The sequence below is a fragment of the Amphiura filiformis genome, chromosome 15 (assembly GCF_039555335.1).
Source record: "Amphiura filiformis chromosome 15, Afil_fr2py, whole genome shotgun sequence".
In the NCBI taxonomy this organism is placed as follows: domain Eukaryota; kingdom Metazoa; phylum Echinodermata; class Ophiuroidea; order Amphilepidida; family Amphiuridae; genus Amphiura; species Amphiura filiformis.
In genome coordinates this window covers 50746267-50759040 of record NC_092642.1, presented here as the reverse complement: position 1 = coordinate 50759040, position 12774 = coordinate 50746267, and the positions used below count along the sequence as shown (strand labels likewise).

Below are 12774 nucleotides of genomic sequence, written 5' to 3'. Positions count from 1 at the left end.
CAATTTTGTAACTTTGAAAAAAAACACACCTGTATTTCGCTTAATATTACATGAAAATCATGTTGTACAGTTGGGGAAAAACTGGAATTCCAGTCCATAAACATGTGAAAAAAACCTGGATTTCTGATATCCTCTATGGGTCCCACGTTTGGTAAATTGTGTAATGACTGAAATTAGCTGGAAATCCTGGTTCAGTAGGGGAAAAGACTGGAATTCCTGTCCATAATTTTGTAAAAAAAACCTGGAAATCCGATATCCTCTATGGGTCCCACAGTTGGTAAATTGTGTAATGACTTAAAATTACCTGGAAATCCTGTGTAAAGTAGTGAAAAAACTGGAATTCCAGTCCATAATCATGTAAAAAAACTGGAAATCCGAGTTCCTCTATGGGGGTGGGCAGGATTTATCTGAATAGCCCAATCCACTCAAACAGCTCTTCCTTAGCCAACACATAATATTCAGTTACCATGATTACACCACCCATCTCCGGCATTTACGGTAGAGGCTCTATGCACACACAAAGATAGTGTACCTATGACATGGCAACCTATATCTGTAGCAACGTACGTTTTCCAGATCCAACGAATTCACGAAAAATCTTGCTTTTTCTGTTTCATGGCACAATGTTTTTACGTACGTACGATGCCGTCCATACAAACGCACCCCCACACACCCTCCCACCCCACCCAACCTCACCTCACCCCATCATGGGAGTCAATCCGGGAGCCAGGAAGGACTGTGCCCCCCAATCTTTCGTCAAAATTACGCATTTTTGCACTTTTTGACAATTTAGGCCGATTGGCCGCCCCCACATAGTCAAGCCGGATTGGCGCTAATAAAATGCACCCCCACACACCACTACCTTACACATCACCATCACACAAACACCACAACGTATCCGACCCCAAATGTTACGAATCTCTGTAACGTGTTTATCACAAACTAAGACAGACACAGCATAGCCCTACCTTTCAAAGTCTTTATTACCACCGGTACGATTTGATTTCCCGTCATTAGATGTCCTTTGAAGACGTTACAGAAGGTCCCCTCTCCGATTTTACCATCCACCCTCAGCTTACTGCGATCTAATTCTTTATCTGTGAACACACTAGGCAGAGAGTCATGTTCTTCGCTGTCAAAACTATCATCAGTGTCAACACTGTCGTCAACATCAGCTGTAATTGACGAAGATATAAAGCATGTAGGCATATGTACATTGTACCAGCACATCACTAATCAATCACATCAAAGATACATGAGTATCTTTGATCACACTATCAGGTGCATGGTGATGTCTCCGAGAAATGTTGATGTCTTAATTTACTTCACTTCTTCACTGTATTAAGTAGTGCCAAAGAGTCTGCTTTTCTCTTATTGTTCTTGAAACAATTCTGCCTAAAATAAAGGCTTCGTAAATGCTTTTCTTTTCAGGTATGTTCTCAAACTCGTGGCTTTTGAGCTCATGTGTTGTTGTTTATTTCTATGTGTATGTTGGAGTTTGGAATAGCGTGTAAGGTCTAGGCCTATAAATGATAAATTTAGAAGTTTGCGGTAAACCATTATCAGGAAAACGTACACTACTGATATTTCCCTAATTGAAAGTCATAATACTCTTTTGAAAGTACCTGTATATTTCTAATTTAATGTTATAATTTTGAGTCGGTCGACAGGCAATCTGAAACCCCCGTATCCCATTTCACCTATAGCCACGAATCAAAATGATATCTTTATCGGTAGATCGCGATTAGATTTTTACGCCAACGCGCTAACTAAATACAAATGTCAAAATCACTCCACTATGACTCGTTCTCAATTGATTTACCTGCCGTCCACGTAGACGTGAACATGGACGTAATGGTGGTTTCATACTTTCTGCCCGCTTGCCGTTGAGCGGCGCGGCGTGACGCATGCCGCCTGCACTTTTCTAAAAGCGGAGCGGCACACCGCTCAGCATGACTATGAAAGCCAATGTTGCCGCTCAGCATCGCCAAAATTCGTATCTTGTTCTCATACGTCAGAGCGGCATCGCTCCAGAGTTGACTTGAATTGAACTTCCAGCGATGCTGCCGCTTGGGCAAATCGGTGAAGTGATCGATATATCGGATTGCCGCTGGTCACCGCTAGCGTTTCTGGTGCGACTGCGCAGTGAAGCAAAATCGTCGTCAAAGCGGCAAGCGGCAGGAAAGTATAAAACCAGCATAAGGAAACTTTCAACTATTTTGACTTATCCTTCCAAATTAAACACAGTCTTTGCAAACTGTGCATTCGTGGACACCTGTATATAATAGGACATCATGGAATAAAAAAAACGATCGAGAAGATTCTATTTATATACTCGTTCACTTACCACCGTGTTCTTGGTAAGGTATTTCATAGTTTTCATTTATTTCAGCATCTGGCTTATTCTTCTTTATTAGTCGTCTTTTTAAAATCATCAACGCAGCAACGAGTACGAGCACCACGATAAGTGCGCTGAGACCAATGACGATGATCTTGAATGTGTCTAATGCTCCATTCTCGATGGTTGTGGTTGTTTCGGTTGGTGAATTCGTTGACACTACCATACTGGATTGTCCTGTAGTGGACTGAATAAGGACATTTGCTGCGATTGTCGTGTCCTCGATGCTAGATACCGTGGTCTTGTCCTGGACGTTATTTTCTGTAGTAAAATTAACATCATATGAGTAATTTCAAATATATAACATTACATTTTCAACAATTTACCAGGCCTTCAAAACTTCACGGTCACGGATCCTGACGCAAATATGGAGCGTTTCTGAAACAGAAAGTGTTTCTCATGGATGGCCGACCATTGTCGACAAAGATGTTTGATGTGAATAAACGCATACATTCCATATTGGTTTCGAAACATTCACAAACTTTGAGACACTCATTAGCCGGTGTAGTGCCGAAAGCATGGGTGAATAAACCCTGGGATTTCGGCACAGCTTGATTTATTTAGGGTTAGGGTTAGTTAGGGTTTAGGGTTAGGGTGGCTATCCTGTGATTTCGGAGCTGTCGAAATTCCGAGAAATCTCTTTCTATTTCAAAAACGAGTTTTATTATGTAAATATTAAAAAAAAACCTTGTAGAAATCTAAATGATACTTTTGCAAACTGAAGGCCCAATTGAAGCAATTTGGTGGAATTTGGTTTTTGGTGGACCATTTTAGCACTATAAGTGTGGTCAAAATCAAATGTTACGAGTCAAGATAAGACCAGACTGGTCAAAGGTCAATCGGAAGTGCCACCATTTTGAAACGGAAGTTCCGTCGTTTTGTACCGGAAGTGGGCAATTTTTAACCGGAAATGACGTCAGAGGTATAGAGGGCAATAATATATTTATCGTCATTTTGGGCGGCCCTCTATATGCAGGGTACCTCTGTAATACCAAGTCTAATTTTGCACATAAAGTTTTTCCTGCCCATGCGGCGACGATTTTACTCTATTTGAAATGTTCTTTTTACACCGTTATGCTAACGCTGAGATATGATTATTTGACCTACCTGTTTCATTTTTATTTTCATATATGTAGAGACACCAGGGCGACACATCTGTTAGTGGTTCTAAGCCTATAGGTAGCTCACTACCGTCCTTTGCCATCCGGTATATGTTAAAATGGGGATTGACGTTTTCCTTCATTGTGAAATAAACATCATTTCGGTACACACAGATGTTATCCACCTGTGAAAATTCCGTCTGATTGGGTGTCTGGTATAGAGTGGTTAAGTTTTCGCCTTGTGTTGTAGTAGTTGACACTCCGTCATAATATATGGTCCAGAATAAGCTACCTGCAATAAAATGTATAAGAAGGAGTGGGGTGTCCTCAAATTAGGATGGGTAAATTGAGAGTTTCGTCGTGAACATTACGTTTTGTTACCTGTAGAGATTTGATCATGTCTCGCATCCTTTTCCAGCCAAATCGACGGTAATAACTCTTGTAGTGAGGGATCAACATTTAACCACAAATTGCCTCAGGCAAAACTCACTTCCGGCCGATATCCAAATACCACACAAGATCATTTTTATGTAACTCATTGACCCATCTGTGTTATACTGCCTCTAGCTATGACATCCTTGTGATCTGGTCAACTTATTGACAGATACGAACGACCAATTCTCTCCATTTAGTGAAACGTAATGAAAATCAGCCCTAATTATGACGTCATCCATTGGTTTTGCGTGTGAAATGTTGTCATCATGCAATGCCAAGAAAGAATCTTTTTTTTTTTAATGTAACATTTTATAGACATGCATCTTACTACTATTATAGACCATATTTTTAAAGTTTAATTCTTAAGGGATCCAAAATGAGCGTTTATTGCGTTTCGACAGTATTTTTTGTGGGACATGAGAGCACCTCAGACCTATCGAATTGCATTCTGAATACGAAGCCTGTCTTTCTGATATCAAATCATTTTCATTTTTTGAAAATCACAATATAATACAAAATTTTATGACAAATTATAAAAATTTGATATTTAAATTTTTTTTGATATATAACAGTCCTCGAAGTAAATTATATAAATCTAACGATATATTCTTAAAGTGTATGTAGCAGGGAGGAAAAGCCGACGGTCAATTGAAAATTTTGACCTTTCATATTGAAGATATGGATTTTTTTTCCCAAAAGATTTTTTTTTGGTGTTTTGGGAAAAAAATCCATATCTTCAATACGAAAGGTCAAAATTTTCAATTGATCGTCGGCTTTTCATCCCACCTACATACACTTTAAGTATAAATCATCAGATTTATAAAGTTTACTTCAAGTACTGTTAAATATCAAAATATCAATTTTAATGATTTGCCATAAAATGTGTATTAAATTGCGAATTTCAAAAAATCAAAATTATTTGATATCAGAATGACATTCTTCGTATTCAGAATGCAATTCGATATGTCCTAAAATAAATACTGTCCAAACGTTCATACCCCAGCCCTTAAAATATTGAGTCCATAAATATAGGGACACCCTGGGCAAGACGGGCCACTTGATATGGCCATGGTTTTCTTACCACAACTATTATTCATTTGAGAACAGAATATACGTACCCAAAGAATCAACATCTACTGACGATATTCCCCAATAATCCGTGACACCATCATCATGATCACTGATTGGTTCTATCGTACCATTAGGGCTGACTCGGAATATGTCACTATCTGCTAACCAGTAAAGATCACTTTTGGAATAAAAAAAAAGGACAATACAAATCATATCGCTACAAGTTGAAGCCAAATATTATGAAGCGACGTGTGATCCGGGGGGGGGGGGGCACTTAACACAAATGACCATACGGGTATGCCCCCCCGAAAAGACCACCCTTTTTGGAATTCGCAGCTCCGAAAGACCCCCTATATTTGACCAAAATAGATCTCCGAAAGACCCTTGATTTTGATAATTTCCGCTCTAAAAGACCCCAAAATTGCTCATCCTCTTATTTCCTTTTTTTTCAGGCAATTTTCAACCAGAAAGCCAAAAAGACCCTTTATTTTGACTGTTCGCAGCTCCAAAAGTCCCCACTTTTACTTGTTCGCAGCTCCGAAAGACCCCCTTTTACCGGTGCGCCGTCAGCTCCCAAAGACCCACCACCTCAAAATTCCGGGGAAGCATATACCCACCAAAGGTTTTTGATGTGCCCCCGGGCATGTGATGTAAAGCACGTCAGAACGTCCTCACTTATGAAACCTGTCATTAACATGATAAATCTAATTCTGCTCTTTATGACAGACGTGTGTGTGCAGCATCTTGTTAGCTCCAATTTGATACCCCATTTTACTACCAAAACCTCTAAATTGACAAAGATTAATACCAGTATTTGAAATTTGGTGCATTTTCAAAACAAACGAGTACGACCTTGACACCAATTTTTTTTTTTTTTTTTGGTCAGAAATTTTTGTTTCCATAAAAATAATACTCTATAGCGATTGCCGAATAGGGTGCAACCAGTACTAGTCTTATCACAAGACTGCCCTACCCCAACCCTAAACTCCGTAAACGAAGACTGGGCTCAAGTCTAGCAAGTTGCACCATATTCGGTAATTGTACCAACGTACCCTGTATCCTGTTCTACTGATATATCAAACCATCTGTACGAAGCTGGTTTTTCTGCAAGCGTCTCCATTTCCTTACCATCCATCGAAGACCGTTGCAATTCCAATGTCGATCTATTGGTTTTAGACACCCAGTATATGTATCGAGATTTAACGTCAATATCAAGAACGGGATATCCTGTATGCACAAAGGAATGTCAGACATTGGCAAATGTAAATTAACGGTAGAGCAAAAAAAATATGGATGCAAAAGATCAATTTGCATATTACGTCTTTACATGACTGGATGCCGCAAGTGTGTCATCTATCATATTGAGGGTTCAGAACCAGAAAGTCGTAACTCACTATGGCCAGCTCTCACAAAATGAGCATAAAGTTGGCCTTCAAAATCAATATTCCCTCCACAATATCTTTTATTTTCTATTGAATTGTGCCATGATTACTGCACCGCATCGCACAGTGACATCGCCCCGATATCTTCATGGCAGAAATCGCCATGGTAGTTTGAATCCACCGCCACGCATGGCCATTTTGTTCCGACCTGTTTAATAGTTTTGAGATGCATAATGGGCCGAAGGACATCTGACTAAGGCTACTGACAAGAGTGACAATAGCCCGGTGACTGACCTCGCTGTGTGTGAGTTAGCATGGTACGCCATAGGTCACTGCTTTTAGACTACCTCCACGATTGGCCTATACACTGCGCTATAGGCCTATAGTTCGGCACATATAAAATCAGAATATTGTCAGTTTTAGAGTTCAAGACACAAGCTTCTTTCTCAAAACGCTAGCTAACGGCTATCATATCTGTATCACATAACACGTATATTCAAGTGCAAGGAACCACATCTGGCTTCTTCAGACGAAATCATTTACGGGAGATATTCATCATTTTCTACCCCGGTATGCAAAGATTTTCGTCTGAATATCAAAATCGTGCATAGCACAGTCACGTGTATCGATCCCGGCTATTTATTTTAGTATCTTTGTTGTACCAAGTAATTATTAGCCAGGCGATGTCGGTGTGCATGGTCTAAGTGCACTGACGACTTTATGCTCATTTTGTGGGAGCAGGTGATTGTGAGTTCAGGCTTTCTGGCTCTCAACCCTCGATGCTGTTTAGGGATTCAATCACAGATAATATAGAAGCCAATCACGTTTCGCCATTGTTTAGTACGTTAATAACTCGCTCGCGTCCGGCGCGTTTTGCGTGGTTCACTTCTTCATCGGGCAGCTAACGGGGTGGGGCGCTCCAAAAAAAAATTGATAGGTGGTCTCATTCCAAATGGTCATCCGAAAAAGGGGGTCGTCGCCGCGGCACATACTCGTATATAGCTGGTACATGTGAGTGCCCTCCGGGCCAAACCCCTCCCCTCTCACATTGTCTCACCCCTCCCCTCTCTCCCTCTCACACACACTCTCCCTCATTCCTATTACCGTATCTTACCAAAACATTCGCCACCTGCGTTAATCCCTTCTACCACATATTCCGGATGTCTACCATCGAAATCAAATCGCCCAATATTTGTAAACGGCGAAACACAGATTCCTGGAGTTGGACTGCTCCAATCGTGCGCTTGTTCTATCCAGTATATTTGGTCCGTCACAGGATCATAACTTGCATCGTATTGAACTATTTGCGTGGATCCTAATTCTGGTCGGTACGGCGGTCTTGGAAGCTCAACATACTGAGATATTGAATCTATCGCCTTAGTTCTCATTGGAAAAAGGCCACCGCATGCAAGAATGAAGTCATCTGTATAAGAAATGATAAAACATATATAGGTTGTACGGTGTCCGACATGAGATTGTCATACACGACTAATTGAACAATTCTTCCAATTTAAAGGAGTATTTCGTGATCCTAGCATCCTCTTTTTTAAGACATTTTCAGTAGATAACCACGAAAAAAGCTTATTCCCAAAATGTCAGTTGATTCCGATTTTGCGTTAGCGAGTATAAAATGCATGATTATGTTTATTAGACAATGTTTCATAGACAATGTGCTGTAATTTCGTTCTGGTATACCAGAACGAAATTCAAATTTCACGATATCTTTGCTAAACGAATTTTAATCTGCAAGAGCTTTTTCGTACATAAATATTATGCAGCCAGAAGTTTCCAGTGATAAAAAAATCTCAACTGTTTTTTTGAGAAAAGTGGGGGGGGTGATGCTGTGGATCACGAAATGCCCTTTTAAATGCATACTGCAGTTTCTACCTCAACTTTCTCTTCCAACATGGATTCATCAAAAACGTCTTCGTCAACCAAAACGTCAATCAATGTATTTTTGATTACTTGCTTTCTAGCTCGTTTTACTTTCAAGTCATAATGTTTGCTAAATGCTAAGCAAATTAGGCTTCTTCAACTCATCAAACTTGTTCCAGTATAATTTTCAGAAACTCAACATACTGTACTTTAACTTTTGAGATGATTAATATTTTCTTTTTACAGTGTGTCCCGGAAAAGCCCCCAATTTGTTACGAGTCGTAAAGACTTAAGACCAAATACACCTTTTCCCAGTTCATACACGAATATTTACGAATGCACAATAACACACTGTTTGATTAAGTTAACAATAACTGAATCTTTAAAGGATGTCTCCGGCAATCACAACATTATGCCTTATACTCGATATTTCGATATTTTGATTCTACATGTGTGTCTTTTTCCACATTGCTGGTAATAAATATCAAACAGTTAGAATTGGCGGTCATTTCTAATCATCCCCAAGTCAACGAGGTTCAAGAATGTCCTCTCATTGTTAATTGTTGGTTATACATGCCTAGTCAAAATACGTTTATTCCTTCATGTAATTTTACACGAAATTAGGGTTAGGGTTAGGGTTAAGGTTAGTGTTACTTTAGAGTTAGGGTTAGGATTAGGGTTATGATTAGAATTAGGGTTAGGGTTAGAGTTAGGATTAGCTTAGGCCTACACGAAATAATTACATGAAGGATCGACCACAATGCTTAGTAACCCACCACTTGAACTGGATTTAGCCAAAGCTAACAAAGACTAGAGCTGTTTAAGAATTCTATAGACATAGAAGTTTATTATCGTCTTCAACAATAGGATTATTGATTGGTTTAAAAGATGTTTGACTGGCACTACCAAAATGAGATACACGTAGCACCAACTTGAAGTACATATGAATACGACCTTCATGCAAATTTTACACTGTAACTCAGAATACAATTTGCCGACTTTACGGCTGGTTTGTTGTGGACGGTCACAAATAATTACCAAGGGCACCCCAAATTGTCATTAGACACCAACTCTTGCATTACTATACTTGAAACGGGGTTTCCATTTCTCACATCTCTCGTGAAATAGCTTTAAATTGTAAGCAAAGTTAAATAATCAAATTAAATTACTCAGGGCACATCACAACATGCACTGGAAATCAATTCCAAAAATGTACCAAATTGCAGTATTTCCAAATTACGCCTGCCTATCGACATACTTGTTATGTAGGAACGCGTCATATTTTATTTGCTTCGTATAGACGAATCCAACGAGCCATGTTATGGTCAGGATTTGGTCGGCCATTATCAGGTCCCCCATGCACCAAACAGGTGTTGTGACTTGTGAGTGCCCAATTGGGTGGATTAAAGTAAACCCGCTTAAAATTCGATGTTAGATTATTTTGTGTTGTAAACTGTCATCATCCTTTTGTCTACGTGTAACACGGGTGATAGAATGCAGTTTAAAATACCATTCAAGGCCGCATCATTTCACATTTTAGGTGAGATAGCTGGGTCCCCGTCACGGCTATGGCTGCCATTGAGGAGTAGGAATGCGTGAAATTGGATTCGTCTATACCTACCTCGGGAATACACAAGATCATTCAAAAGGTATATCATCAATGCAACTACCAAGACGTATCTCTCCATCTCCATCATGGTAGTGTATCTGCATGAAATTGAAAACAAATCATGACGTCAGCTCAATTAACTAATAGTCTGGCTGCCAGTGGGTATGATGTTGTTTTGGTGTCCATTAGTTTAGTTTTTTGAAAGATTTTGCTTCTCAAGACCATGAGTTACCACGGTCTTTTGCAAGCAAATGTAAAACTCTGAAAGGAAAATCTTTTTAAGCTTTTGCCTTGTTAGCAGGAGGTTGTGGCTATCATGGGTATATGGGTAGTGGGTACGTTTACTCAGGTCCTGTTATATTAAATTAGCTTTCAGTGGTATTTATCTGGAAAAGATGGCTATGAGTAGGATTTATTTCCAGGTTTACTCAGGTCCTTATCAATTATAGCATTCATGTAGAAATTATTAATGATATATCAGCTGGTATAAATTATGTTTATGTAAATATTATTGATTTAACTATCTTCTTTCTCACATTTTAGTCCATATCTGGTGATTCCCAAGTGTTAATATAATATAATATAATATAATATAATATAATATAATATAATATAATATAATATAATATAATATATAATAATAATGTTGTCATTTATACAGTGCCTTTCAAGTGTATCAAAGCGCTTTACATTTATATACATTCCGCTGTCGTTAGAATATGTCAGCTGCCATGCAATGCCCAAGGCATGTTCATACCTTTGGGTGGCACTCAATGGACACTATTCATAAAAGCTTCCCATTTTATCCCTGGGTAGAGAGAGGCAAATGAGGTAAAGCGCCTTGCCCAAGTGCACAACACGATGGCACCGCCGGGGCATGAACTCACAACAGACTACGTACCACTGCACCACCGTTGCCCCCATAATATAATATAATATAATATAATATAATATAATATAATATAATATAATATAATATAATATAATATAATATAATATAATATAATTGGCCTATACACTAGGCACATAGCATGTTTTATGTAAAACATAGACGTCATTTTGCCAAATATTCAAAGATTATGGTACATTAACTTACCTGTTATACTCAGAGGCAACACAATGTTCGACTGCAACTGCATCTGCCAAGTTTAGGCCGTATAAAATTAATGTTTTGGTTCTCGTCCCCTCCCTCCTCAATTTCTGGGATTTGTCAGATTTTTTTTTTTTTAGATTTTTCAATTATTTTAGACTTTGGAATGATTTATGAATTTTTCATACATATAAATAAGTTTATTAGAGAACAAGGATCACTTCCAATTCTTTTTGTGGTACTCTAGGGGGTTTATCCCTCAGAATCTCACATTTGAAAAAAAAAAGTGCCTCATCGTTTCCTCAAGCACTGTTGGAAAAGACCGAAAACTACTGACAATGCTGATTTTACATTGGGAAAAAAAAAAAAAAAAACACCTCCTCCCTCATCAATTCATGAAAATCCTCTGGACGAGAACCAAAATATTAATTTTATATGGCCTTACGAGTAAGAATACTGAAGCGAATGAGCGATTATCAATTCCCATGGACCTGTTTGTGTATTGTCATTGTATATATACTGACTTTAAGGTGACGCTGAATATATATTATAGTCATTCAATATTTCCAAGTATTTGTTCAATTTTTTTCTGTAAAGTACCTACATTGTGAAAAAATAGTGTCTTCGCAAGTATCTGGCAATATTGTAATGACATTAAAAAGGACGTGTACGGCAATCACATTATGTCTTATATGTTAGAAAAATAATGGTTTTATTTAAAACAAACTCATATTATCCATAAAAACGAATAAAAACAGCCATCTCTCAACACGCGATATTCAAAATTCCCGCGCTGAAATTGCCTAGAGCAATGACGCCATGGTTATGTGTGCCCATTTGTCGTTAGCCTTCATTAAATTATTAGGACGTCATCGCTCTAGACAATTTCGGTGCGGGAATTTTGAATATCGCGTGTTGAGAGATGGCTATATCATATTGGTTTTAATGCTTAATATAAGTTTGTTTTAAATAAAACCATATGCGTGTTGCAAAACGCTACACTCTTAAAATACCTAGTCGTTTTTTCGACTAGAAATCCTAATCAAATTAATTTGACGCGAATCGAGTCATTTTGAGGAGATTTTTTAATCATTTCAACGCGGAACTAGTCATTTACGTCTAGTCATAACGGATGACAAGAAATTCTAATCAATTCCATGTCGAGACTGCCGAAATTGGTGTGAGTTTTAAAACCAATTTCGGTAACAAATTGGGTAACAATTGGGTAACAAATGATTATTGTGATGAGTACTTGTGTTTGGAGGACCTTTTCTAAATCCTAAATATTATACTCAGTTGAAATAATAGGAAACAAAACCACGGCTGATATAACGCAGGGAAAACGCTATTTAACACCATAGATCATATAAGCTCATATATTTTCAAGCAAATACATTAGAAAGCGTACAAGAATCCAGCCATATTTTGTCTTTTCCCATACAGTACCTAAATAAGAATTTTCTAGTCAAAAATACTATTTTACTTGGGGATCTAGTCAAATTGACCAGATTCTAGTCAAAAGTGACTAGTCATTCTAGTAATTTTTTTGACCATGTTTCCTAGTCATATCCTTTGACTAGATTTTCTGGGTCAAAATGACTAGATCCTAGTGAGATCTTATTTCACTTGATATGATCCAGTCAAATTTGACTAGTTTCTAGTCAAAAATGACGAGGCATTTTTAAGAGTGTTGGCAAAACCGTTCAAATGTGTTAGAACACGTCACCTGTATACCTTAAACATGTTAAACCAATAATATATACAATAAAGAAAAGAAATGGAAGGAGACAAAAGAAGTGAAAGAGACGATTTTA

General features: G+C 38.2%; 1 protein-coding gene across 1 annotated transcript; it reads right to left on the bottom strand.

Annotated features, from left to right (window-relative positions):
• Positions 1–942: 942 nt before the first annotated feature.
• On the bottom strand, positions 943–9962 carry LOC140171009 (uncharacterized). Its single transcript, XM_072194194.1, has 7 exons — positions 9883–9962; positions 7501–7809; positions 6057–6231; positions 5052–5182; positions 3506–3790; positions 2348–2659; positions 943–1175 (listed from the first exon to the last, which is right to left on the bottom strand). Exons 1-7 carry the CDS (start codon positions 9956–9958, stop codon positions 943–945), a joined length of 1521 nt encoding a protein of 506 aa, XP_072050295.1. The 5' UTR covers positions 9959–9962.
• Between the last annotated feature and the right edge of the window lie 2812 nt (positions 9963–12774).

Bases quoted from the DNA above. Each gene is read 5' to 3' on its own strand.
- LOC140171009 (XM_072194194.1), bottom strand. From the start codon at position 9,958: ATGATGGAGATGGAGAGATACGTCTTGGTAGTTGCATTGATGATATAC. The intron at 5,183-6,056 runs GTACGTTGGTAC...TTATTCCAAAAG, and splicing joins TCAGTAGAACAGGATACAGG to TGATCTTTACTGGTTAGCAG. The intron at 2,660-3,505 runs GTAGGTCAAATA...ATTTTACTACAG, and splicing joins TGAAAATAAAAATGAAACAG to AAAATAACGTCCAGGACAAG.